At 40.1% G+C, this 27,960-nt stretch overlaps 1 protein-coding gene across 1 annotated transcript in view; it reads right to left on the bottom strand.

The window, feature by feature from the left end:
• Positions 1-27,960, bottom strand: part of nrg3b (neuregulin 3b) — a 428,644-nt gene that overhangs the window by 81,991 nt on the left and 318,693 nt on the right. Inside the window, exon 3 of the mRNA XM_021565559.2 lies at positions 12,896-12,969. Within this exon, the coding sequence (XP_021421234.1) occupies positions 12,896-12,969 (74 nt within the window). The remainder of the gene's footprint in view (positions 1-12,895; positions 12,970-27,960) is intronic.

The following is a 27,960-nucleotide window of genomic DNA, read 5'->3' as shown; positions in this document are numbered from 1 at the left end:
AACAATTCACAACAATACATACAAATCTAAAAGTAAAATAATGGAATGAAGAGATATATAAATATTAGATTGAGCAATGTCGGAGTGGCATTGACTGAAATACAATAGAATACAGTATATTCATATGAGGTGAGTAAAGCAGTATGTAAACATTATTTAAACATTATTAAAGTGACCAGTGTTCCATTATTAAAGGGGCCAGTGATTCCGAGTCTATGTATTTTGGGCAGCAGCCTCTAAGGTGCAGGGTTGCGTAACCGGGTGGAAGCCGGCTGGTGCTTGCTATTTAACAGTCTGATGGCTTGAGATAGAAGTTGTTTTTCAGTCTCTCGGTCCCAGCTTTGATGCATCTGTACTGACCTCACCTCCTCTCTGTAGGCTCTCGTCAATGTTGGTCATGAGTCCTACTACTGTTGTGTCGTCTGCAAAGTTGATGATTGAGCTGGAGGTGTGAATGGCCATGCAGTCATGGATGAAGAGGAACTACAGGAGGGGGCTGAGCACGCACCTTTGTGTGTCCTCTGTATTGAGGATCAGCGAAGTGGCGGTGTTGTTTCCTACCTTCACCCCCTGGGGTGACCTGTCAGGAAGTCCAGGACGCAGTTTCACAGGGCGGGGTTCAGACCCATGGCTCCAAGCTTAATAATGAGTTTGGAGGGTACTATGGTATTGAATGCTGACCTATATTCAATGGACAGCATTCCGCTTGTCCAGATGGGATAGGGTAGTGTGAAGTGCGATGGCGATTGCATCGTCTGTGGATCTACTGGGGCAGTAATTATATTGAAGTAGGTCTGGGGTGTCAGGTAAGGTAGAGGTGATGTTATGATCCTTAACTAGCCTCCACAGCACTTCATGATTACAGAAGTCAGTGCTACAGGGCGATAGTCATGTTACCTTTACTCACGTCGGCCATGGTGAGAGAGAGCCCACAGTCCTTGGTAGCGGGCCACGTCAGTGGCACTGTGTTATCCTCAGAGCGGGCGAAGAAGGTGTTTAGCTTGTCCGGAAGCAAGACGTTGGTGTCTATAGTCAATGTGTTGTTAGAACTTCGGTAGTGTTTAGCCAGAGTTACAATACATGTAGTAAAATATTTTTCCTACTTTCATAGATTGCTAAATCAACCATATTAATTTGGATTGTGGGTCATTTAGATCACACAAATGTCTAAACTCAAGTTGTTGCATGTGAAAACTAAAAGAAGAATGACATAGGACTAAGCGATATTCTGTCAGAAGATGGGAATAAAAAGCTCTAAGGAAAAACTCTTAGAAAAACAAAGATACTCTGAATCAATCATGCTGTGGGTTTCAGATAAATAGATGCACGATTTACATTTGTAAAATGTTCAGTGTAAATTAAGTTGTACATTTTAAGTGTAATTTAGTGTACATTTTAGTTGAATGATGACATAATGATTAGAAAGTTGTGGGCTATTATTTGGGGTTGGAAATATGGTGCATCTAGTGGTGACAGCTCTTTAAAAGTATTTGTGTGGTAGTTCAAGAACTATGTAGAACAGGTTTGTATGTAGACTTACTGATATGATAGCTAGCTGTATTTATATGTTATAAATACACTTTTTAGGCTTACAGTGACCACTGAAGAAATGGTGGGTTGTTTGCTAGCTTGTTTTAAATTGACTGGTTATAGTTTAAAAAAATTGGTAGATGAAAATATTGGTTGATAGGATATGACAGCTTGAACATGTGAAAGTTAGTTCACTGCCTCTAGCTTGAACGGTTCAAGAGTTACAATTATTGTTTGTCGGTATTATATGCTAAATTATAAAAGTTGTTCAGAAAGGAAACACCAAGTGTACATTTAACAATTTATTAGAAAAGATAACAATGTATAGTCTTGGCGTTAGGGCTCTGCTCCTTCAGGGTAGCTCACTGCCAGAGCGAAGCGTCATATGAAAATTATAATATAACTACAGGCAGTGAGCACGATATGCTATAGCAAAACCCCTGAAGGAATAAACACAGAACCCACAGTTGGAGGTTGGGGTGGTGGTGGGATATCATTGCAGCAAGCATAGTGAGTAACAGCTAATTACAGCAGCACGTCAGCAAGAGACACCAACTCATGCGTACGCGTGACATCCGGCATTGAGGAAGCATGTGCAGAACTCAGCTCCTCCTTTGCTTGTCTCCTTGCCCACATTCTCAGCATACCTATGTATCCCTATGTGTGTCCCCAACCCACACCCTTACCCTAAACCATGTCTGTATCCTATTCACAACCCTACCCCCTAAACCTGGTTCATATGCTCTACCCAACCCCTCCATCCTCATTTTATCTGTCCTGTTTTGTCTGGTCCTTTGATTGATGCAACTGATTTTATGAACTGCACTTGCTTTTATTTAAGCCTACTTTTAATGTAAGAAGACCTTGAGTACCCTGAAAGGCTTCTTCTAAATAAAATGTATTATTAGTAGTAGTATTATTAGAGCATGAATCCAATTGGTACAATATCCGCTGATGCCACTACACTCGGGTTCCCCTTCTGAACTGGCTACGCTTTCTAATTTATAGTGCAGACCAGAGCTAGTGTGAACTAGAGTTAGCTAGCTATGCCCAGGACCAGACCTGGACCAGAGCTAGTGCAGATCAGAGTTGTGGTCAGTAATTATGGTCTAATAGTTGTGCAGCTGTGGTCAGTAGTTGTGTGGTTAGTAGTTGTGTGGTTGTGGTCAGTAGTTGTGTGGTTGTGGTCAGTAGTTGTGATCAGTAGTTGTGTTGTTATAGTAATAAGTTGTGTGGTTCAGGAATTTTGTGGTCAGTAGATGTGTGGTTGTGGTCAATAGTTTTGGTCAGTAGTTGTGGTCATTAGTGATCAGTAGGATTTGTCAGTAGTTTTGGAGTTGTGGTCAGTAGTTGTATGGTCAGTAGCTGTGGTCAGCAGGGTCCGTGCTGCTGTGCTGTTTGTTGCTACTTGGCTACCAACTCTTTTCTTTTTTCCTTTTAATAATCGTTTATTAACAAGTTCACCGTCTTAGTTTTGTTCTCACTAGACTTTTTTAATTCAACATTTTCACCCCGGACACGGATCTGCAGAACCACCAGCCAAAAAAGCGAAGTAACATTATGCCTTCTCATTGCAGTCGCTGTATTCATAATACACAGGAGAACTATCGCCTTATGGTGAGGATAGCCATATTACAAGCCTGGCTTCAGACGTAATCATTATGCAAGGGCATTTTAAGTGTAGGAAAGGATGAAACAGCATCTGTTCCATTTTTTTTACCTTTATTTAACTAGGAACGTCAGTTAAGAACAAATTCTTATTTTCACTGACAGCCTACACCAGCCAAACCTCAGACAACACTGGGCCAATTGTGCACCACCCCATGGGACTCCCAATCAAGGCCAGTAGTGATACAGCCGGGATTTCGACCAGGGTGTCTGTAGTGACACCTCAAGCACTGAGATGCAGTGCCTTAGACCGCAGCGGCACTCAAGAGGCCAAGTCTGTGCCACCAGTAAGTACAGGTAGAAGTGTTAATCCCCCCTGCACAGCCCCCACAGCCGACAATTTTCTCACGGCTTGTGGAAAGAATTGCTGTTGGCATGCTCAACCGGTGTCGCTCCTTCAGGTGATAGAAACGTTCAAGCGGTTTTCCCAAAGCATAAGCTACAAGTCTCTCCTCCACCCGTTACTGGTTCTGAGCTGCCGAAGCCTCCCACCATTAGCTCTGACACATTGACAACCATAGTCATTGGCAAATCCATTACCCGCAATATTAAACTTACAGTTAAAAGAATCATCCAACGATCATACTTTGTTTACCAGGGGGCAGGGCTACCGACGTAAAGTCTAATTTAAAGATTGTGCTGGCCAAGGCTAAACCTGGTGAGTGTAGAGAGTAAAGGGATATTGCTATCCACGTCGGCATCAACGATATAAGGATGAAACAGTCAGAGGTCACCAAACGCAACATAGCTTTAGCGTATAACTTAACTAGAGAGACGTGTCGTCATCGAGTAATTATGTCTGGCTACCTCCCAGTTAGGTGGAGTGATGAGCTCTACAGAAGACTCACACAACTGCCCCACTTCTTGCTCTTCACTGTAATCAGAGTGCTGATAAAAATACTATGCATGCCAGTCTCTCTTGGCAAAGTGTTGAGGAGAGACTGACTGCATCACTTCTTCTTTTTATAAGAAATATGAATGTGTTGAAAATCCCAAATTGTTTGCATAGTCAACTTACACACAACTCTGACACACACTCTGACACACACTTACCCTACCAGACATGCCACCAGTTTTTTTTCTCCCACAGTCCCCAAATCCAGAACAAACAATGTTCCATCTCATATTGCTCAAAAGAACCGCAAACCTGGTTATAAAAACCCTGGATAAAGCAACACCTCATGGCACAACGCTTCCCCCCTATTTGACCTAGATAGTTTGTGTGAATGTATTGATATGTAGGTTACGTGTACCTTTAAAAAATAAAACATGTAGTTATGTCCTTGAGCTGTTCTTGTCTGTTAATGTTCTGTATTATATTTCATGTTTTGTGTGGCCCAATTTTTCAGTTTTTGATTTGTTAAAAGTGTTTGAAATATCCAAGAAATGTCGTTCCACTTCATGATTGTGTCCCACTTGTTGTTGATTCTTCACAAAAAAATACAGTTTTATATCTTTATGTTTGAAGCCTGAAATGTGGCAAAAGGTCGCAAAGTTCAAGGGGGCCGAATACTTTCGCAAGGCACTGTATATTAATGATAATGTGCCATAAAGGCAAAAAAGGCGAAAACACATGTTGATATTCTTAATTTTTTATTGTGAAAAGCACTGCAAACCATAATTAACAAAATATCCAACACCCGGTTGTGGTTGCCCCAGGTGTTGAGAATATCTGTACTTGGGGGCACAAGTATTTGGGGGCACAAATATCAATGAAACAAACAATTATATACATTTTTGGGACTACTTCCCACACCCATTTTTCAACAGAACAAAACAAATCATCCAAAATTAACATTTTTATTTTTCAACTGCATTATTCTAGTCAGCATTGAAAGCAATATGTACTCAACAAAAACATAAACATAACATGTAGAGTTGGTCCCATGTTTCATGGCTGAAATAAAAGATTCCAGAAATGCTCCATACGCACAAAAAGCTTATTTCTCTCAAATGTTGTGCAAACATTTGTTTACATCCCTGTTAGTGAACATTTCTTCATTGCCCGAGATAATCCATCCATCTGACAGGTGTGGCATATCAAGAAGCTGATTAAACAGCATGATTACACAGGTGCACCTTGTGCTTGGAACAATAAAATACCACTTTAAATTGTGTAGTTTTGTCACACAACTCAATGCCACAGATGTCTCAAGTTTTGAAGCAGCGTGCAATTGGCATGTTGACTGCAGAGGAATGTCCACAATAGCTGTTGCCAGATAATGTAATGTTAATGTCTCTACCATAAGCCGCCTCCTATGTTGTTTTAGTGAATTCACCTGTGTGATCGTTTGAGACCAGCTACCCGGAGAGCTGATGAACCTGAGGAGTATTTCTATCTGTAATAAATCTCTTTGGTATGGAAAAACAAATTCTGATTGGCTGAGCCTTGCTCCCTAGTGGGTGGGCCTAGCACCCATGGCTGCACCCCTGCCCAGTCATGTGAAATCCATAGATTAGGGCATAATGAATTTATTTCAATTGACTGATTTCCTTATTTGAACTGTAATTCAGTAAAATCCTTAAAATTGTTGCATGTTGTGTTTATATTTTTGTTCAGTATATATTTCTCATAAGTAATGACAAAAAAGGGACACAAGAGGGAACCCCACACTCATTTTAGATCAAAGTGTTTTTCTTCTTCACACCCTTTCCTTCATATTTCTCTTTTGCCATCTACTTCTACATGTGCCAGAGATGGGAGCAGTTCCTTTCAACATTGACACAGAGGGGTTCACATAACACTCATTACACTTCAAATGGGTGTCATCTTTTTAAAATATTCACATTTTAGGCGATGTACAGAACAATCCCAATAAACTTGAACAACTCTTTGGGGTTGATCGTTTTTTTGTTTTTTTCACCATTGGCAATATTCCGGTCCGCAGTTTGTTTCTGTAGTCACTCAATGTTCTGACCACACCGGCACTGAAGAAGAGCTCAAATTGTTCCAGGGGATTGCACTGTACCCTTGTGAATCATCCACCTGTTCTTGACGAAAAGAAAGGCAGATTTAGAAATTAAATCTACATTAACACATTTCAAAAGCTGAAAAGTCTTCATTACCATGCTCCCAGAGATAGCCAGTGAATTAAGTAGTCTCAATAAGAGTGTGAATGTTTACAGCTATTCAACTCAGTGAGAGTGTGAATATTTACAGCCAGTGAAACACTTTTCTCTACCCCCCTGTAGGGTCAATGTATTGCAATGTAACATGCACTAAGTATACGAAACATTAAGAACACCTGATCTTTCCACGACATGGACTGACCAGGTGAATCCAGGTGAATGCTATGATCTCTTATTGATGTCACCTGTTAAATCCAATTTCATCAGTGTAGAGGAAGGTTAAATAATGATTTTTAAGCCTTGAGACAATTGAGAAATGGATTGAGGGCAAAAGTGTGGGGGGGGGGGGGCTCTCCTCAACTGCTCTCCTCAACTGCTCTCCTAATGTTGTACTCAGTGTATATCCTATATCATCACCATGTGTGTATATTTACATTTACAATGTAATTCACCAATAAAATAAATAACTCTAGTACATCCAATGACATAATTGTAGAATAGGCTACTCCTGAATACACACAGTGAATAAAAGTTTATTCGACAATATTGTTATCACTGAATGAAGTAGCCATTCAACTCAGTGTGGGTGTGAATGTCCCCTACCCCCAGTCCACAATGGCATGGGTGTAGGGGTAGTTAAAATGTAAAATATAGACTAGGCTTATATATCCTATATCACCATGTATGTATATTTTCATTTAAAATGTAATTATTAAATAAAATAAATATACTAGCACATCCAATGACATTATTATTGTAGACTAGGCTACTCCCATATGCACACAGTGTAGTGCCTACATGCCTTTGACAATACCATTATCAACTCAGCAAAAAGTAATTATTTTCAAATAAACCAAATAACCCATGCATTATCAACACAGTAAATATTTCCAAACAATGTCACAATTTTAATATACTTACTCATCAATCGGAACGGTGCCGTCTTGGTAATTCTTCATTGTCTGTAAGGAAACTACACTATATGACCAAAAATATATGGACACCTGCTCGTCGAGCATCTTATTCCCAAATCATGGTCATTAATATAGAGTTGTTCCCCCTTTGCTGCTATAACAGCCTCCACTCTTCTGGGAAGGCTTTCCACATGATGTTGGAACATTGCTGCAGGGACTTGCTGCAGCCACAATGTTTGAAGCACAGAATTATCTAGAATGTCATTGTATGCTGTAGCTCAGCCATGGAAACCCATTTCATGAAGCTCCCGACAAACAGTTATTGTGCTGACGTTGCTTCCAGAGGCAGTTTAGAACTTGGTAGTGAGTGTTGCAACTGAGGATAGATGATTTTTAAGCGCTATGCGCTTCAGCACTCAACGTTCCCACTCTGTGAGCTGGTGTAGCCTACCACTTTGCGGCTGACCCGTTGTTGCTCCTAGATGTTTCCACTTCACAATAACAGCACTTACAGTTGACCGGGAAGCTCTTGCAGGGAAGAAATTTGATGAACTGACTTGAAAGGAAGGTGGCATGCTATGACGGTGCCACGTTGAAAGTCATTGAGCTCTTCAGTAAGGCCATTCTACTGCCCATGTTTGTTCATGGAGATTGCATGGCTGTGTGCTCAATTTTAAAGACCTGTCAGCAATGGGTATGGCTGAAATAGCCAAATACACTAATTTGAAAGGGTGTCCAAATATCACTCAAAAGTTTGGACACATAATTATTCCAGGGTTTTTCTTAATTTTTTAAATATTTTCTACTTTGTAGAATAATAGTGAAGACATCAAAACTATGAAATAACACATATGGAATCATGTAGTAACCAAAAAGAAGTGTTAAACAAATCTAAATATATTTAGCATTTCCATTATCAGGTGTGCCTTTTTAAAAGTTAATTTGTGGAATTTCTTTCCTTCTTAATGCGTTTGAGCCAATCAGTTGTGTTATGACAAGGTAGGGGTGGTATACAGAAGTCCATATTATGGTAAGAACAGCTAAAATAAGCAAAGATAAACTATGGTCCATCATTACTTTAAGACATGAAGGTCAGTCAATACGAAACATTTCAAGAAGTTTCTTCAAGTGCAGTCGGAAAAACCAAGTGCTATAATGAAATTGACTCTCACGAGGACCGCCACAGGACAGGAAGACCCAGAGTTACCTCTGCTGCAGAGGATAAGTTCATTAGAGTTACCAGCCTCAGAAATTGCAGCCCAAATAAATGCATCACAGAGTTCAAGTAACAGACAAATCTCAACATCAACTGTTCAGAAGAGACTGCGTGAATCAGGCCTTCATGGTCATATTTCAGCAAAGAACCCACTACTAAAGGACATCAATAATAAGAAGAGACTTGCTTGGGCCAAGAAACACGAGCAATGGACATTAGACCTGTGGAAATCTGTACTTTGGTCTCATGAGTCCAAATTTGAGATTTTTTGTTCCAACCGCCATGTCTTTGTGAGATGCAGAGTAGGTGAACGGATGATCTCTGCATGTGTGGTTCCCACCGTGAAGCATGGAGGAGGAGGTGTGATAGTGTGGGGGTCCTTTGAGGGTGACACTGTCGTGATTTGTTTAGAATTCAAGGCATACTTAACCAGCATGGCTACCACAGAATTCTGCAGCGATACGCCATCCCTGGTTTGCTCTTAGTGGGACTATCATTTGTTTTTCAGCAGGACAATGACCCAACACACCTCCAGGATGTGTAAAGGTTATTTGACCAAAGTGATGAAGTGCTGCATCAGATTACCTGGCATCCACCTGGCCCGGCCTCAACCTAGTTGAGATGGTTTGGGACGGGTTGGACCACAGAGTGAAGGAAAAGCAGCCAACAACTGCTCAGCATATGTGGGAAATCCTTCAAGACTGTTGGAAAAGCATTCCAGATGAAGCTGGTTGAGAGAATGCCAAGAGTGTGCAAAGCTGTCATCAAGGCAAAGGGTGGCTATTTTGAAGAATATAAAATATAAAATATATTTGGATTTGTTTAACACTTTCTATATGATCCCATATGTTATTTCATAATTTTTATGTCTTCACTATTATTCTATGTAGAAAATAGTACAAATAAAATCCTTGAACGAGTAGGTGTGTCAACTTTTGACTGGTACTGTACAGAATATATATTTAAAAAAAATTAAAAAATAGAAAAATGGCTACCCCACTGCAATTACCGCGACTTTAAATACCACTGCTTTAGAATGTTCTAAACAGGGGTTGGAACAAAAGAAAAATGTGAATAATTTAGTTCTGAACAGAACCATTATTTTCTTCATTCCATTCCACTGTTCTGACCAGCAAAGTACATTTCTTAACCAGATCAAACCAAAACAAAGTACCAGTTTATATCGTTCCTTTCCGTTCCTTTTTAAACCTCTGAAATCAAAATGTTTGTTACACTTAGCTCAACATTGCATTACTTCACCAATCAGTGCGGATAGAGCAGCTTGCTATGGAGCGGGTAAGTGATTTAAACTGCATAGGAAAGTCGTTAAGAGCAAGTTGTATTTTTCCGTAACAGCATGGTTTAATCATAATGAAAGACAAACACACACACTGTGCTGCCAGTCACAGTGTAGGGTGCAAGATGAAACTGAAATGTTGCAGGTGAGGGGAGGGCGTGAGAGGGTGGAGGAAGCTTGTTTTTGTGAGCTGGGCATCTTGTTATGACTTACATTATCTGAATTAGGCCCAAAGAATTATACGGCTTCTATGGAGGAACTTTGAATGTCTTTGAACTTCCAAGTTGGTTTAACATTAGCTAGCTAACACGCTTGTGTGTGGAGAGCCACACTAGAATTAAAAACAAGTCTTACCCTTTCACAGTTAATAAATTCAACGTGAAACATAATAACTATAGTATCCTAACTACAGTAGCATTGAAAAAGTTAATCCATTCTTTTAAACATCTCTCCCTAATTTCTGAATCATGCTTGTAATGTTGTCTCTAGGCTAGAGTAACCTATTCTTCAGAGGAGACAGGCAGGTAGCTTACACGCACACCCACTAACAAAAATGTTCAGCTAGCAGGCAGATGCTGGAATAAGTTTCCAAGTGACTTAGTGAGGGCTTTGCTTAGGCATTTTGTTAGGATTTTTGTGGGACTGGAAAAAAATGCCCGGAACGTAAAATAACATTATTAACCAGGTCCCATGATTTTAAAATAACGGTTCTGTTGCAGAACACTATAGATCACTTTCGTTTCGAGTTCTGTTCCTCAAATAATGTAGTTATAGTTCCGTTCCCTGAACCAGTTCAAATCTTTGGTACTAACTAAACTGTAATGAGCTTTATATTGATTTCATGTTCGTGTGATGGCCACATCTACTTTCTCAATTCTAATTCTCCAACAGAAGGACACACTCAAGCAATTCATACCACTTAAAACCTGTTAAGGATATGGCAGACATATGCCCCCTTTGGAGAGATTGGGTACCCCTAGTAAACTGAAAAAAAAATCTGTCAAAAATTGCTAATATATGCAAATAAAAATTATTATTGGATAGAAAACACTCTAAAGATTCTAAAACCGTTGGAATTATGTCTGTAAGTATAGCAGAACTCACAGGGCAGGCATTCTTCCAAACTAGTTTTTGTGGCCATGAAAGTTGGAGCAACTTTGACGTCATGGCCCCCACCCTTCCCAACCAGTTCTGGGGAGACGTTCTATCTCTTCCGCTAGATGTCCTCTTTCAGTAGAGCTTTGAATCGTTCAAATCCCGCGAGAATTGACCCTATGGGAGTGAAATTAGTGCGTGCCACGAGAAAATAGGCTGTGCGTAGGGGCGCGAATTGGTCCCAGCCATTCCTTTGTTCCAGCACTCAAGAGAAGGGCAGACGATGGCCGATTGAATTGAAGTTTGTTTTGCGTGTCTAAAACACCATAAAGCTTGCTTCTGCACTTAGTTTGACCTGTTTAGTCGACATATAATATGTAATTTTGAAGTTTTGAAGCGCAACTTTTCCGGACCAGAGGACGTTTTGGGTGCATTTCAGCTGATGTTATTAACAGTAGCTAATACAAAGACGCAAGACTTGAAACCAAACGATGTATTGGGTAAGTATGAAGCCTTCCAGAACATTCTGAACGAAGACCATCGAAGGTAAGGGAATATTTATGCTTAAATCTGTGTTTCTGTTGACTCCAACATTACGTAGAAATGTAGCTTGGAACTGAGCGCCGTCTCAGCATATTGAATAGTGTGCGATTTCTGTAACGTTAAAAATAAATCTAACAAAGCGGTTGCATAAAGAAGCAGTGTATCTTTCTAACTATATGTAGAACATGTATATTTAGTCAAAGTTTATGATGTCTATTTACGTTATCTTGCCGCGCTACCTAGATTTCCTGCGGGCATTTTTGAGTAATTTCTGAACGTGAACTCACTGTAAATGGACATTTATGGATATAAATGGCATATTATTGAAAAAAAAAATGTACTGTGTAACATGTCATATTACTGTCATCTGATGAAGATTTTCAAAAGGTTAGTGAGCGATTTATTTTTTAATCCTGCGTTTGTTGATTGCATGTTTTGGCTATTCAAATGAGCTGTGTCTGGTGGTGGTTTTACATATATATGTGCTATGTTTTCGCCGTAAAACATTTTAGAAATCTGACTTGCTGGCTAGATGAACAAGGTGTTTATCTTTCATTTGAGCTATTGGACTTGTTAATGTGTGGAGGTTAAATATTTTTAAGAATATTTTTGCGTTCCATGCGCCGCCGTTTCAGCTGAACGTGGGAGGGTTGATTCCCAATTGGGAACCAATATCGTAGACAGGTTAAAAGATAAATGCATTTGAATCCAAATTTACTAATGTACTAATCAAATGTTGATATTGGTAGGTAATGAAAATATCCATCATTCCAGAGAAAGGGAATGACATATTTTTGGCATATCAGATTTGGAATAATTTCAATGACATTGCAGCAACACTGAGTATACTCAAGGGGTAAACAAACACACCTCAAGCTAAAATGCTAGAAGTACTTTTAAACAAGAGAAAGTAAACTCAAGGATACTTTCTCTTCTTTGACTTGATAAAGTTAAACAAGGATTTGATGTATTTGTGTGTCTTCTGGCCTACACAGTTTATGTCTCCTTTGCTGGAGGGGATAATGTGAAGCCTGGCTCAATAAGTTTGTATTTATCTTGACCAGAGTAATAAGGTATATTTAAAAATGTAACCTTTATTTAACTAGGCAAGTCAGTTAAGAACAAATTCTTATTTACAATAACGGCCTACCAGGGAACAGTGGGTTAATTGCCTTGTACATGGGCAGAATGACACATTTTTACCTTGTCAGCTCGGGGATTCAATCTACATGCTTTCGGTTACTGGCCCAATGCTCTAACCACCAGGCTACCTGCCAACCCCCCTGCATACCTGCCACCCCCCGGCAGGTAGCCTAGTGGTTAGAGCATTGGGCCAATAACTGAAAGGTTGCTAGATCAAATCCCCGAGCTGACAAGGTAAACATCTGTTGTTCTGGCCCTGAACGAGGAAGTTAACCCACTGTTCCTAGGCCGTCATTGAAAATAAGAATTTGTTCTTAACTGACTTGTCCAGTTAAATAAAATAAAAAATAGAAGACAGATAACTCCCTAATACTCTTTTGTTTTAACTTTTCTGCAGGATCAATACAGGAAGACATGTACTTGGGTCAGATAAGATGGAGTCCGTCTTGGGTACAAACTGGTCACAGCGTAGTCCGTGGTAACCCTCTTTACACCTGCAACAGAGACAACAGAGATCAATATCCAGGGTCTTTTGAGGAAAAACACCCTCTCACAACATGCATGTGAGTAGAGTGGGTAGAGTCTGAGTTATTTTAGTCATTTACCAGGCACTCGAATCCAGAGCAACTAAATCATTGCATTCAACTAAAGTAGGCAAAACAACTACATTTCACGATCATTGCAAGCATAACCTTCTTGAAAACTAGCCACTATCTGCCAAATCAGTGCTAGAGAGGGAGGAAGAGAATATACGTGCAAGTACAAGTTTATGTGTAGCATATGTATGTCCATCTTCAAAGGAAACAAAGGAGAGAAAGAAGATTCACATTTTTGGGGAAAAGATTCAGAGACTGGAGGGAGAGATGGAGAGTAAACTCATATTGGAGGATGAGTATGCTAATGAGGATGGGAAGAAAGAGAGAGAAAAGAAGAGGGCAGTTTTGGCCCATCCTAAGCAGTGCCTGCAACCAACTGATAGCACAGTCCTGACAGTAATGGCATGTACCAGTGGAGGTATTGGAAGGACTGGGATGGAAATACTCTCTCTCGTCCAGACCTGGGTTCAAAAAGTATTTGTTTTCTTCCAAGTATCTACGCTTGATTGAGCTCATATGGCACAACGTTAACAATGGAATAGTCCCAAATGTGCACACCCAGGCAGGCTCAAACACTCCAGGCAGGCTCAATCAAGCGTTTAAAGGTGAACTTACAGCGTTTTAACTACTTTGCAGATATGAAACAGGCAACAATATCATTAAAAAATATAAAATTCGCAGTTTATGCTTCAAAACCAACTTTATAAGAGGTTTTAAAAATAGGTTATATTTGACTCAAAATTCCATGACGTACAGTAAGGCAATGTTGGCAGAATACAGTTGAAGTCTGAAGTTTACATACACTTAGGTTGGAGTCATTAAAACTTGTTTTTCAACCACTCCACAAATTTCTTGTTAAAACCTCTTTGAGCTAAGGGGCAGTATTTTTACGTCCGGATGAAAAGTGTGCCCAAAGTAAACTGCCTGTTACTCAGGTCTAGAAGCTAGGATATGCATGTAATTGGTAGATGTGGATAGAAAACACTCTTAAGTTTATATAACTGTTAAAATAATCTTTAGAAAGAGTTTCAGGCTTGTTGTTGGAAATGAGAGGCTGAGAGGTTCTTGGTTGTTTATCTCCGGTAAAGACAATAACGATTCTTCGTCTTAAATTGTATAATTTATTTACGTATTAGGGTAGCTGAGGTTTGATTATAAACGTTGTTTGACTTGTTTGGAGAAGTTTATTGGTAACGTTTGGGATTCATTTTTTAAGCAAGCTATACTGAGTTTTTGGGGTTATAAAGAAGGACTTTATCAAACAAAAGGACCATGTGTGATGTAGCTGGGACCTTTTGCAGTGCCAACAGAAGAAGATCTTCAAAGCTAAGGCTTTTATTATATCGCACCTGCCTGGTTGAAAAATATTTTTAATGCTTTTGTATGCGGGGCGCTGTCCTCAGATAATCACATGGTGTGCTTTCGCCGTAAAGCCTTTTTGAAATCTGACACAGCGGCTGGATTAACAAGAAGTTAAGCTTTATTTTGATGTATGACACTTGTATTTTCATGAATGTTAAATGTTTCTATTTCTGTAATTTGAATTTCACACTCTGCATTTTCACCGGATGTTGTCGAGGTGGAATGCTAGCAGAACGACTGCGCCAGAAAGGTTAACAACCTATAGTTTTGGCAAGTCGGTCAGGACATCTACTTTATGCCTGAAACAAGTCATTTTTCCAACAATTCCAATAATTCACTGTATCACAATTCCAGTGGGTCAGAAGTTTACATACACTAAGTTGACTGTGCCTTTCAACAGCTTGGAAAATTCCAGAAAATGATGTCATGGCTTTAGAAGCTTCTGATAGGCTAATTGACATAATTTGAGTCAATTGGAGGTGCACCTGTGGATGTATTTCAAGGCCTACCTTCAAACACAGTGCTTCTTTGCTTGACATCATGGGAAAATCAAAAGAAGGTCACAGCTGGCCTGGTATATTGTTTGCTGCCAAAGCCCATTCGGGATGCACCGTTTCAGTTTAAATTACTCAATATTTTAAACAAAAACAGATAACTGTAACTAAGGCTGGGAATGTCAATACAATCAAACTAGCAAGGGCAATGATCAAAAGTCATTCATAGCGTGGCTAATAGGCTAGCACACATGTATCAAACACAAGGCCCGCGGGCTGAATAGGACATACAAATGAGTATACATGAGTCAACAGTTGAGTTATCTACTTTATGAAATTACAGCCTGATGAGCTTGGTGAATTCAACTTCAATTGAGCATCGTGTGTCCTGTTTACAGTGCACAGCAGAGGAAATGTGTACAGACACATCCTTACAGTCCTAGTTAGGCTAGTAAAATGTTGCAGTCTGGCTTCGGTTTTTAAAGCTTGACAATTAATAACCAAAAAACAGAACCTGCAACAAAACACCATGCAACAAAAATATGTAGACCTATTACAGCAACATTTGAGCAGAAGCCTATGTTGGCTGTTCAAGTACAATAGCTACAATTTGAGTGCACCACACAGCAATGTTGCATTCAACCGCACCGGTGATTCATGCAGTGCACAATGAAAAACATGTTTTAAGTTCAAATGTTGCGACAACCTATAGCTATGTTTTGTTATTTGGAGTTATTAAATACTTACTTTTTTATCTGGGTCGCAGCATATTATACATATCTATTAGCATAGCAGAAAAGGCTGGCCAATATTATGTATATCTTATTATTATTTATTGGTTTATATGTTAAAATGCTGTATACAGCATCCTATGTACATAATTGTACATTAAAAAGGGACGTATTTTTCAAATTAAACAAATGACCAGTTTTGGTCTGTCATGCCCTGACCATAGAGAGCTGTTTATGCTCTATGTTGGTTGGGGTGTGACAGTGACTAGGGTGGTTTATCTAGGTGAATTATATATCTATGTTGGCCTGGCATAGTTCCCAATCAGAGGCAGCTGTTTGTCGCTGTCCCTGATTGGGGATCATATTTAGATAGCCATTTCACCATTGTGCTTTGTGGGATCTTGACTTTGTATAGTTGCCTGTGAGCACTATGTTAGTGTCACGGTTTGTTTGAGATTATTGTTTTGTTTTGCTGTGGGTTTCACTTAGTAATAAAATATGTGGAACCCAGATCACGCTGCGCTTTGCTCCACTTATTATGACGATCGTGACAGGGTCGCAGTTGCATGTTTTTTTCGAAAAGCAAATCGGCTATGTCTGGCCCGCGAATTCAGAGTTTTTACAATATGGTCCTTGCACTGATTGACTTATTGACAACCCTAGGATAGCGGATCTATTTATATAGCTAGCTTTTATTTAGCAAGCTAAAAAAATGGTCCCTAACATTAGCCAGATAGCTGCTGGGAGAATATCATGTCATTGGAGGAGTGGGTGAGTGACCAACTGTCTCCCCTCATATCAGTTTTTGTTGGCTACAGTTAGAGATGCACAGGTGTCATTTGGTTAGCTAGCAATCAATGTTAAGATTTTCTGTGGGGTTGAGATCTGGAGACTGGCTAGGCCACTCCAGGACCTTGAAATTTTCCACCATAATTTGCAAATAAATTCATTAAAAATCCTACAATATGATTTTCTGGATTTTTTTCCCTCATTTTGTCTGTCATAGTTGAAGTGTACCGATGATGAAAATTACAGGCCTCTCTCATTTTTTTAAGTGGGAGAACTTGCACAATTGGTGGCTGACTAAATACTTTTTTGCCCCACTGTATTTGCTGAAATCCATTCAGGTGTATTTTGTGGCTTTTGGTGAATGTGTTCTGAAGTCACGCTGTTGCTACTGCCTGTAAAGTTCAAAGTGAATGATGGCAGGCCCTTGTGCCAAGTGGCTTACAGTGCATTCGAAAAGTATTCAGACACTTTCCTTTTTTCCACAATTTGTTACTTTATAGCCTTATTCTAAAATGGATTAAATTAAATGTTTTTGTAATCAATCTACACACAATACCCAATAATGACAAAGTGTAAACATGTTCTTAGACATTTTTGCAAATGTATATATATATATAAAAAAAAAACGTATTTACATAAGTATTCAGACCCTTTGCTATAAGACTCGAAATTGAGCTCAGGTGCATCCCGTTTCCATTGATCATCGTTGAGATGTTTCTACAACTTCATTGGAGTCCATCTGTGGTAAATTCAATTGATTGGACATGATTTGGAAAGGTACACACCTGTCTAAATAAGGTCCCACAGTTGACAGTGTATGTCAGAACAAAAACCAAGCCATGAGGTCGAAGGAATTGTCCATTGAGATTTGAGAGAGGATTGTGTCGAGGTGCAGATCTGGGGAAGGGTACCAAAACATTTCTGGAGCATTGAAGGTCCCCAAGAAAACAGTGGCATCCATCATTCCTAAATGGAAGAAGTTTGGAACTACCAAAGACTCTTCCTAGAACTGGCCGCCCTGCCAAACAGAGGAATCAGTGGAGAAGGGCCTTGGTCAGGGAAGTGACCAAGAACCTGATAGTCACTCTGACAGAGCTCAAGAGTTCCTCTGTGGAGATGAGAGAACCTTTCAGAAGGATAACCATCGCTGTAGCACTCCACCAATCAGGCCTTTATTGTACAGTGGCCAGAAGTAAGCCACTCCTCAGTAAAAGGCACATGACAGCCTGCTTGGAGTTTGCCAAAAGGCACCTACACGACTCTCAGACCATGACAAACAAGATTGTCTGGTCTGATGAAACCAAGATTGATCTATTTGGCCTGAATGCCAAGCGTTGCATCTGGAGGAAACCTGGCACCATCCCTACAGTGAAGCATGGTGGTGGCAGTATCATGCTGTGGGGATGCTGCAGGGACTGAGAGACTAGTCAGGTTTGAGGGAAAGATGAACAGAGCAAAGTACAGAGAGATCCTTGATGAAAACCTGCTCCAGAGTGCTCAGGACCTCGGGCAGAGGTAAAGGTTCGCCTTCCAACAGGACAACGAATGTTCTTGAGCTGCCCAGCCAGAGCCCGGACTTGAACCCGATCTAACATCTGCGGAGAGACCTGAAAATAGCCGTGCAGCAATGCTCCCCATCCAACCTGACAGAGCTTGAGAGGATCTGCAGAGAAGAATGGGAGAAACTGTAACGGCCGTTGGTGGAAGAAGGTGAGGACCAAGGTGCAGCGTGGTACGTGTTCATGTTATTTATTCAACTGAACACCAAATACAACAAGTAACAAAAGAACAACCGAAACAGCTCCGTCAGGTGCAAAACACACTAAACAGAAAATAACTACCCACACCACACAGGTGGGAAAATTCTACCTAAGTATGGTTCTCAATCAGAGACAACGATAGACAGCTGCCTCTGATTGAGACCCACACCCGGCCAAACAACACAGAAATCCAAAACATAGAAAATGAACATAGAATGCCTACCCTTGTCACACCCTGGCCATAGAGAAGCTTTTATTCTCTATTTTGGTTAGGCCAGGGTGTGACAGAAACTCCCCAAATACAGGTGTGCCAAGCTTGTAGCGTCATACCCAAGAAGACTTGAGGCTGTAACCGCTGCCAAAGGTGATTCAACAAAGTACTGAGTAAAGGGTTTTTAATACTTATGTAAATGTAATTTTGTTTTTTTGCATCTTAGAAATTTGCAAAAATTTAAAATACTGTACATGTTCTTGCTTTGTCATTATGGGGTATTGTGTGTAGATTGATCAAGGGCCTAAACGATTTAAGACATTTTAGAATAAGGCTGTAACATAAGAAAATGAGGGAAAAGTGAAGGGGTCTGAATACTTTCTGAATACACTGAATTTGCATATAGGCTTACTGTAGCTCTGATTGGCTATGGTGCACCGGTCTGCGTAGACTCCGGTCCTGGTTGCATGTATACTGTGTCCGTCAAATGAGACACCCATATGTTTTTTTTTTGTGGTTTTATTTACTGCAGTGTCTATTACTTATCTAAACGAACAGCCGCTTTCCCATTCTATATTGCTATAGAATTTTCACAAATGCCTTACTATACATCAATCCCAAACATTCTATACATTTATGAAAACGTGAAAATGACCATATCTAATTTATCTGATTGTCAGAAAAAAAAGGTCATATTCTTCCTGTGGGGTGTATATGAACAGATTTTAAAACATTCCATGTTGCTAAAATGCTGTGAGTTCCACTTTTAAATACTATTTGAACCCAGGTCTGCAGGCCTCGTGCTGTTAGATCTACGAGAGACACTTCAGGAGACACTTGACTTCACATGATTCAGTTTTGTGAGATTTTAGGTTCTCCTCAAGCAAGATGTTTCGGTTCTATGCCTCCGCTGAGTGTGTCAAATAAATCTATTTTAGCTCAATGACATGAGTTCTGGTCTTTTTTACACGTTCATATTTTTAGACGACCCTTTGGCCAAGCACCCATATGATGACCTAAGTTGCTCAGTACCGCAACACATTCAGTTTTATAAATGAGTTTGTTATTTTCCCTGAGCGTCATCCACATGCTGACACACACACACACACACACACACACACACACACACACACACACACACACACACACACACACACACAGTTTTGTACTTTCCTAAGTTTGTGCCAAATAAATCTACAGCACTGGATGATGTGTTGGATATCGTTTTTTTCTCTCCATTCATTTATATTTCAGGTTCGCCTTTAGCTCAGCAGAAGCACCCATATGGCCTGTAGACTTAGTTGAGCATGCTCTGTATCTGTTCTATTGTCATCCTCAAGAGCAGCAGACACACTTTGTGTTAACAGTCAGTTGGTCCAACTTCACCCCCAACTCCAAATGCTTAGCGACACTGCAAGGATTTTCCTCAGACAGAGCTATTTGTTTGAAATTCAAGGCAACAGGCATTTGAAGGGCATCTCTTTTTCATTGTGTTTGTTCCACAAAATGAAAACCAGTTGGTTGCATGTATACTGTGTCCGTCAAATGAGGCACCCAATCAACATATTCAGTGACATTTCTTATGGGTTTTCTCTTATGGGTTTGGGTACCTAATCTTCGATTTAAAAAATGCCCAGTCAAGCCATAGACCATGCACAATCAATGCATTAACAAGACCGGCCAGTCAAAATCATTGGCAGCATCTTAGTTCCATTCACCTTGGATACTTGAGAAAACATTCTCTCTCTCCTTCAAACATTGATTTGCGACTAATGTAGAACAAAGTGTATAAGAAAGTGCCGTACCAGTCTGTTTGATTCAACTCAAATTAGATTTTGACCCCAAAAAGTACCACACAAATTATTTGGATTCAACTAAGATTTGATTCGGACCTTTGATGGAATTTCCTTGGGCCTAATTTCTACTTATTTCTAGTCTTGTTTTGACAGACAACCGTCCAACCTCAGTGGTCTGCCTGCTTCTGAGGTGGGAACTGGGGATCCAATGGCTCAGTGGGTTAGAGCATATTGCAGAGCCACTCTGAATATATTATGTGTCATTGTCAATGTTTTGTAAGACGCTTTGGATGAAAGCTTAATGACTGTTTTTCCACATGAATGCAAATGTGAAAGGGCATTTCAATTGTTAGGAACCTGGCCGGTATGAAATATACCTGGTATATTGTGGATATAATGGGCACTCTCTGGTACTTAAATCAAATAATTAAATGTAATGGTAATAGCCTGGTTCCAGGCTATCTTTATTGGGTAGACAGCGCAAACATATTGGTTATTTGTACAGTATTACTATTAAACTATAGTGAATTTCAGTGAAAAGAAACAAAAAAGGATGACTTAAGTAAACATCAAATTAGCAGACTATACAAAAAGGTGTTACCAGATTGCTTTTGTTACACACATAAAGCACGCTATCATGGCACCAGGAGGCATGAAAGAGTATTTGCGTCTCACATTTTCCTGTTTCTAGTCACACCTTCCTACCCTCTCTATGCTGAAATGCCTCGTTAGCATTCTGAGTCACAACTCAAATGTCTGTCTGGCTATCTGTTTATCTCCACTCTCCTTTTGTTTTGTCTCTATCTCTCCCCCTCTGTCTCTGTCTCTGTGTCATTGTGAAACAAGCTGACATCCTTCAATAAGATTCAAACAATGCTTTGTAGACAAATGCATTTGTGCGAATGTGCAAGTCGATTGTGTGCTTGAATACGATAAAGGATGTGCATGATGATGACTGTGCGTGAGTGTGTTTAGTGATTGGACGATTGATACCGGAGCTCCGTTGCAGTTTTCAAAGCACTACTGATCTGATACAATGTACCGATGCTCATTTCAAAGTAACATTATCACGTGATCAATAATGTCCGAAGCTTTGGTTGATACAAACTGCGTTGCAAAATGTGAGATACCACTGATTTCACCGTGGTTCTGGTCCTTTCTTCGATTCCAAGTTGCTTTCAAAGACCGACCTCTACTGGACACCATACTGTACTTTGAAATCAAGTTAGGATTTGTTCAAATTACTGCATTGAACAGTAGCACAGCAGGTAGAGTCAGGGACACTCAGAGATGACAGGATATGGGGTCGAGTCCTGGTAAAGGCACTCTATTCGGAGATAGTTTTATGTGAAACCACACTTTCTGCCCATTGTTGAAATTCTTTATTTTATATGGTATTGTATAAACTTTTGTTTTAAGCAACCTGAATAATGCCATAGAATTACAGTTTTTCAAAAATAGTCAACTTAAATGAATTATTTTGGGCCTTATGTAAAATACAAACCTGTTATTCTAACTGATTGTAGGCTATTAACACCAGCGACTAAACACTGTGCCATGGAGTTTGATGAATATCGTCTATTTATATTTATTGATGACCAGCAGATGTCACTAATGTGCATTGTTTTAAAAGCTCAGAGAAATTAATTGTTTTTCAGAAAGATAATTTCCTATCATTATGTGTGTGTCTGTGTGCATATTTATGAGAGAGAGAGAGAGAGAGAGAGAGAGAGAGAGAGAGAGAGAGAGAGAGAGAGAGAGAGAGAGAGAGAGAGAGAGAGAGAGAGAGAGAGAGAGAGAGAGAGAGAGAGAGAGAGAGAGAGAGAGAGAGAGAGAGAGAGAGAGAGAGAGAGAGAGAGATTTCTGTTTGCCGGTTATTGACGGCTTCTGGTAGATAAAAAAAATAATAAGCCAATAAATAAAATTGTTGCTGGCCAAATTGATTGGGAGAAAAAACAATCCCATTGCAAAATAATGTTTTTTCTTCATTGAGGTTATCATATCCCAGTCAAAACAGTTTAATTCGTTTTGGTGTTCGGCAGGTTTTTATTTAGTCTGTTCGAGCAGACGGACAACTAGTTTTCATGCACATTTTTTCACTTGAGAGATACTGCACCAAACATACTAGATGTAAAAATTCAGCGAATATGACCTTCTCTGCAAAATTGACAAAAATAATGCCAGATCTCTTGATTTATCTGGACTATATTGGGAAAGTGTAACTGTATGTTGTTGTGTACGCCGTCTCAAGAGGGACAAAGAATAATATAACCAAATTTATTTTCAAGGGAATATGCGAGGCACAGACATTCACTACGCCTAGCCAAGTTCTGGTAGGAGCAAACTGAACCTAGTATTTAGACGTCTTTAGCGTGTAGCCCAAACCGTTCTGACGCTACAGTCAGAAGTTGGCATATCGGCAAGTCCCGTGATGCTTGTGGGAGTTGTAGAGCAAAGTGGAGAACACTCTCGTGTTCATGAGAATTTAATATTTCCATAGAGGGGTCATATGCAGCCCAAACGGTTCAGACACTACAGACGTTTTCGTGAAAATAGAGATTTTTGGGTTAAATCCTAGTCTGACAACATCGTTGTAGCTCTGCCACCTTCCACCGCAGATGCAGATGTCTCGAGCGCAAACATACTTTTATGGATTTTTTTATTACGCTAATTACGTTTCCAAGGTGGTGCAGACGAGACAATATCACACAAAGTGTATTTTCAATATTTTCAATTTGTTGGAGCCGTAGTGTTAACTTTCTATAGTGCTTTTACGACCACATGCTAGAGTCGGGGAGAAATATAACTCTTTGTCTGGGCATGGGAAGCAGGGATGGGGAATACTCCTTCGAGACTAATTACCAACTAGCTCATTAATTAGCAACTGAGTAAAATGGATGAAGGTTTATGGTAGCAAGGGGGAGGTTAAAGAGGAAGAGAGAATGGGACTGGGAATGGAAGGGCTTGATGATCAGTCAATCAGCTGCCCCTCCTGCCATGCAGTCATTCCAATATATCCCCTTTTCTAACCTTATGGTGCACTATAGGGAACAGGGTGCTGTTTAGGACACGGTCCATCTATCAAGTACTGAGCTGAAGATACTAGCACATTTATACTTGGCTCACATGTCACCTAGGACTGTACACATTAAGAATATAGGGTTTCTCAAGGGTGCCTTTGCAGTTCAGAAATGTTTTATTTTCTTTTAGTGATAATTAAAATGTAGGGCCGGCGGCTCATTAGAATATTTTGGGGTGTGATTCGCTTATAGCGCTTTTTGTGCAACCGTGTGTAAGAGTGTCATTCTGTTGTGAATGGCACCCTGTTTCCTGAACGGCACCCTGTGTCCTGGCCAAAGGAAGTGTGCTATATAGGGAATAGGGTGCTATTTGTCATGCAAACAGTCTTCTTACTTATTGCCATACATACACTACCTTTCAAATGTTTGGGGTCACTTAGACATGATGCTGGCCTTCTAGGCAGAGTTCCTCTGTCCAGTGTCTGTGTTTTGCCAATCTTAATCTTTTCTTTTTATTGGCCAATCTGAGATATGGCTTTTTCTTTGCAAATCTGCCTAAAAGGCCAGCATCCCGAGTCGCCTCTTCACTTTTGACGTTGAGACTGGTGTTTTGCGGGTACTATTTAATGAAGCTGCCAGTTGAGGACTTGTGAGGCATCTGTTTCTCAAACTAGACACTCTAATGTACTTGTCCTCTTGCTCAGTTGTGCACCGGGGCCTCCCACTCCACTTTCTATTCTGGTTAGTTGATTTATTTATTTCACCTTTATTTAACCAGGTAAGCTAGTTGAGAACATGCGCTCATTTACAACTGCGACCTGGCCAAGATAAAGCAAAGCAGTGTGACACAAACAACAACACAAAGTTACACATGGAATAAACAAGCGTACAGTCAATAACACAATAGAAAAAAATAAAGTCTATATACAGTGTGTGCAAATGGCGTGAGGAGGTAAGACAATAAATAGGCCAGAGTAGCGAGGTAGTTACAATTTAGCAAATTAACACTGGAGTGATAGAAGTGCAGATGATGATGTGCAAGTAGAAATACTGGTGTGCAAAAGGGCAGAAAAGTAAATAAAAACAATATGGGGACAAGGTAGGTAGATTGGGTGGGCTAATTACAGATGGGCTATGTACAGCTGCAGCGATCGGTTAGCTGCTCAGATAGCTGATGTTTAAAGTTAGTGAGGGAAATATAAGTCTCCAGCTTCAGCGATTTCTGCAATTCGTTCCAGTCATTTGCAGCAGAGAACTGGAAAGAAAGGCGGTGAAAGGACATGTTGGCTTTGGGGATGGCCAGTGAAATATACCTGCTAGAGCACTTGCTACGGGTGGGTGTTGAGATCATGACCAGTGAGCTGAGATAAGGCGGAGCTTTACCTAGCATCGACTTATAGATGACCTGGAGCCAGTGGGTCTGGCGACGAATATGTAGCGAGGGCCAGCCGACTAGAGCATACAGGTCGCAGTGGTGGGTGTTATAAGGGGCTTTGGTAACAAAACAGATGGCACTGTGATAGTTTGCATCCAGTTTGCTGAGTAGAGTATTGGAAGCTATTTTGTAAATGACATTGCTGAAGTTGGTAGGATAGTCAGTTTTACGAGGGTATGTTTGGCAGTGTGAATGAAGTAGGCTTTATTGCGATTCTAGATTTAATTTGGGATTGGAGATGTTTAATATGAGTCTGGAAGGAGAGTTTACAGTCTAGCCAGACACCTAGGTATTTGTAGTTGTCCACATATTCTAAGTTAGAACCGTCCAGAGTAGTGATGCTAGTTGGGCGGGCGGGTGTGGGCAGCAAACGGTTGAAAAGCATGCATTTGGTTTTACTAGCATTTAAGAGCAGTTGGAGACCACGGAAGGAGAGTTGTATGGCATTGAAGCTCGATTGGAGATTAGTTAACACTGTGTCCAAAGAAGGGCCAGATGTCTACAGAATGGTGTAGGGACAGTTTGCTCTGTTGTATGAGGTCTTCAGTTTCTTGGATTTTTTTTGCATGGAATAGCCTTCATTTCTCAGAACAAGAATAGACTGACGAGTTCCAGAAGAAAGGTTTTTGTTTCTGGCCATTTTGAGCCTGTAATCGAAACCACAAATGCTGATGCTCCAGATATTCAACTAGTCTTAAGAAGGCCAGTTGCATTACTTCTTTAAACAGGACAACAGTTTTCAGCTGTGCTAACATATTTGCAAAAGGGTTTTCTAATGATCAATTAGCCTTTTAAAATTATAAACCTGGATTAGCTAACACAATGTGCCATTGGAACACAGGAGTGATGGTTGCTGATAATGGGCCTCTGTATGCCTATGTAGATTTTCCATTAAACATTGCAGTTTCCAGCTGGAATAGTCAGTTACAACATTAACAATGTCTACACTGTATTTCTGATCAATTTGATATAATTTTAATGGACAAAAAATGTGCTTTTCTTTCACAAACAAGGACATTTCTAAGTGACCCCAAACTGTTGAATGGTAGTGTTCATATTCATATGTGTCTATTGCAGTAGTGGGTTGGGGGAGAGCGCCGAGCATAATTTATGTTTCTAATGACATTGATGGATGGCCCTGTGTGGACTGTTTACATGAGAGAGTGATGGTGTTGGCGAGGGTGAACTAACAGTATCGGTGTCCGAAACTCAAACACTGTGCAGAGCAAGAGGGGTTCTTTAAGGAATATCAATAGTGCTTCTTTGAGTTATATGCTGGGTCTCAAATACCTTTTCTTCACTTGTTCCTTCTAAACTGCGCACCCGTGCAGAAATATCAGCCTACAGAGAGAAGCACGAGATTGAACTTCCAGAACTTTCTAGAGCAGTGGTCACCAACCGGTTGATCGCATTCGACTGGTCGATCTCCAAGGCATTCCTAGTCAATTGCCAAACATTTCTGTAAAAAAAAACAACGTTGGGGGGGGGGCTCTGCTGAGCAGCAACTTATGAAGACGCGTTTTCTCGGTGCACCTGTCCAGGGATTACAATTATTAATACTTCACCAATACCTCCCCTACCGCGTTAATTTTGTAACATTTAGTTAGGACTCAAACCATTTTTCCCCCTGAAATTTTTGGCCTTTTCATCATAAAATGTTGGCAACGGGTCACAAAAGAGCAGGCCTCTAATAAAGCCTCAGGCTCACCGAACACTGCCACAGACTCTGATCCCCCCGACTTAGCCAAGGTAATGGCGGCTATCATTAAGTCTGAACAGACTGTGCTGGCTAAGGTGGAGTCACTATTCACTGACCTATCTGTTTAGTTATCTTTCAAATATGCATATTGCATAAGATACATTAGAGAACTGAGGTGGTTCCCTTCAGAATCTGTATGTGTAAGCTTGATTATGTTCACCATGGATAGAGCTCTACTGAGGTTCGGTTTAACATAGTAGTATTTTGCTCTAGTTTAGGAGAGGTAGATACAGCCTTCCAACAGGGGGAAGGCCAGCATAGGGGTCCAAGGTTTTCTTCTAGGTATTTTGTTAATTTTTGCAGTTTTTTTCATCCTTATCTCAGACCATAGCCCTGTCTAGCTAAATATCCGCTTTCCCGACAGTGCTGAGTCACGACTTGACCAGCTACTACTATCCTGTAGTGCCTATAAAAAATACATATCAACTCACATCAATGTCTTTTTACAGCTCAACTGCACCCCTGATGTGTCTCATTCTATTGTGTGTTAGTCGTTAAAAGCACACACAGCGAATGACAACTAACAGCGCACTAAACACTTATCGGTGCTATCTCAACTCATTTTAGACGTGGACAACAGATGTGCCTCTTCTTCTGAAATCTACAAATCAGAATTTGACAATCTTTCCACTAAACAAACAGAGGAAGTTGTTATCTCACCAGCTTCGACAAGCCGCTGATATCAGCACCATACCTGATATCTGTGTTGCAGCTGATTTAACTTCTACCAATCGCAACGAAATTAACAATCAATTTAAGCAATTCTACTCTGTTCTACTCATCAAAGGCTCTTCCAGACACATCTTGTATGCATGCATTTCTAGACAATCTGGACATTCCCTGTCTCAATTCAGATTAATTAACTAACATGGATGCCTCAATAAGTGACGATGAAGCTACTCGGGCAATCCAGTCCATGCAGAGCGGTAAAGCTCATGGGCCTGATGGCTTGCCTATTGAATTTTATAAAGCATTCTCTAAACTTTTGACGGACCTCTGAGACTGTCACAGTGCAGGTGCATTTATACGGAGACTTGATTACACACAGGTGGATTGTATTTATCATCATTAGTCATTTAGGTCAACATTGGATCATTCAGAGATCCTTACTGAACTTCTGGAGAGAGTTTGCTGCACTGAAAGTAAAGGGGCTGAATAATTTTGCACGCCCAATTTTTCAGTTTTTGATTTGTTAAAAAAGTTTGAAATATCCAATAAATGTCGTTCCACTTCATGATTGTGTCCCACTTGTTGTTGATTCTTCACAAAAAAATACAGTTTTATATCTCTATGTTTGAAGCCTGAAATGTGGCAAAAGGTCGCAAAGTTCAAGGGGGCCGAATACTTTCGCAAGGCACTGTATTTATATGTATATATTATTATTCCTTCCCTTTACTTAGATTTGTGTATTAGGTTGTTGTTTTGGAATTATTAGATTACTTGTTAGATATTGCTGCTCTGTCGGAACTAGAAGCACAAACATTTCACTACACTCGCAATAACATCTGCTAACCATGTGTATGTGACCAATA

Source organism: Oncorhynchus mykiss, chromosome 16 (genome assembly GCF_013265735.2).
Source record: "Oncorhynchus mykiss isolate Arlee chromosome 16, USDA_OmykA_1.1, whole genome shotgun sequence".
NCBI lineage: Eukaryota > Metazoa > Chordata > Actinopteri > Salmoniformes > Salmonidae > Oncorhynchus > Oncorhynchus mykiss.
The sequence above is the reverse complement of the archived record's forward strand: the minus strand, read 5'-3'. Positions and strand labels throughout refer to the sequence as shown.